A 1,328-nucleotide genomic window follows, 5' to 3' on the forward strand; every position below is an offset into this window, starting at 1 on the left:
CGGAGCTTGCAGTGAGCCGAGATCATCCCACTGCACTCCAGCCTGGGTGACACAGCAAGACTCTGTCTCAAAAAAAAAAAAAAAAGTTAGCCGGGCATGGTGGTGGGCACTTGTCCCAGCTACTCGGGAGGCTGAGGCAGGAGAATCGCTTGAACCTGGGAGGTAGAGGTTGCAGTGAGCTGAGATCGTGCCACCATTGCACTCCAGCCTGGGTGAAAGAGCGAAACTGCATCTCAAAAAAATAAAACTAGAAGAAATAAAAGTGGTTATGCTGCTGTTGCTTTGGTCGCATCGTGCCAGGCACAGCCCTGTGTAGACTGGAGCCTTACGTGATTAGAGTGAGGTAGCACCGCACCCATTTCACAGATGTGGAAACAGAGACTCAGAGGGGAAGCTCTGCCTGGGATCCCCAGGCTGTCTACCTTCCCTCAGGCCCACAGCAGCCCCCCAGATGGCAGGAGCTGAAATGTCCCAGGAGGGGGCACCCCCAGGGCTCCTGCCACATCAGACCCTGCCCTGCACGTGCCTCTCACCTTTTCCGAAGGTTGCAACTCCTTCTCCGTCCATGGGGCCGTCTGCTCTGGGTGGGCGGCCACTGTGGGGACAGGGGCTGGTCAGGGAGGGCGAGGGGATGCAGGTTAGAACCAGCTACCCGGCTGCCCATTGTGCAATAGCCAGGCACGGCCTGAAAGGTCAGGAATGTTTCAGCTACCCCGCCAGGGACAGCAGGAGGTGACATCCACGGCTACCAGCCAGAACTGGTCTCCCCCCAACCGTGCTGGGGGCTCCCACCAAGCCTAGGGCCGCTGTTCCCCGAAGCAGGGTTCCATGGTACTTCCTCTGCTGGGTGCTGGACACCCACCCTGAGTCCCGGGATTCACAGAGCCTGGGGTGGGGGAGCAGCCCCTTGCCCAACCCACCCCGCCCCCGCTGCAGCTGCCTGCTGCCTGTCGCCAGGCCAAGGTATGTGGAGCAGAAGTCAGCTGCCTGGGGCTCTGGGCCCAGAGGGAGGCCCAGCTCAGGCGGCCGCCCCATCCCTGGGTTCCCTGTCATTGTCCCTGATTGCTCAAGCTGAGCCACAGAAGGCTGGGGAGCTCCCGGGCTGTGTGACCCCAGGGGAGCTGCTGCTTCTGCCTGGGAGTCCGGATCTCACTCTGATGAGCTCAGAGGGGCAGAGCACCCAGCCTGGTCCATGGTGCATCAGAAACGGGGTGCAGGGTGGGGGAACAGCCGAGGGACTGAGTGGGGGGCATTGCAGGGAGACAGGCTGGGTTGAAAGCCACCTTCGGTCACTCACCCCCCATATTTATGCCTCAGTTTCCCCATCC

The 1,328-nt window shown here is 60.9% G+C and overlaps 1 protein-coding gene across 1 annotated transcript in view; it reads right to left on the minus strand.

Moving 5' to 3' along the window:
• PLIN4 (perilipin 4) overlaps positions 1-1,035 on the minus strand; it is a 16,155-nt gene extending 15,120 nt beyond the window's left edge. Inside the window, exons 1-2 of the mRNA XM_011967469.1 lie at positions 921-1,035; positions 534-595 (exon numbers count right to left, since the gene is read on the minus strand). Coding sequence (XP_011822859.1) covers positions 534-595; positions 921-1,035 — 177 coding nt within the window. The remainder of the gene's footprint in view (positions 1-533; positions 596-920) is intronic.
• Between the last annotated feature and the right edge of the window lie 293 nt (positions 1,036-1,328).

This window comes from Mandrillus leucophaeus, unplaced genomic scaffold (assembly GCF_000951045.1).
Source record: "Mandrillus leucophaeus isolate KB7577 unplaced genomic scaffold, Mleu.le_1.0 Scaffold8, whole genome shotgun sequence".
Taxonomy (NCBI): Eukaryota; Metazoa; Chordata; class Mammalia; order Primates; family Cercopithecidae; genus Mandrillus; species Mandrillus leucophaeus.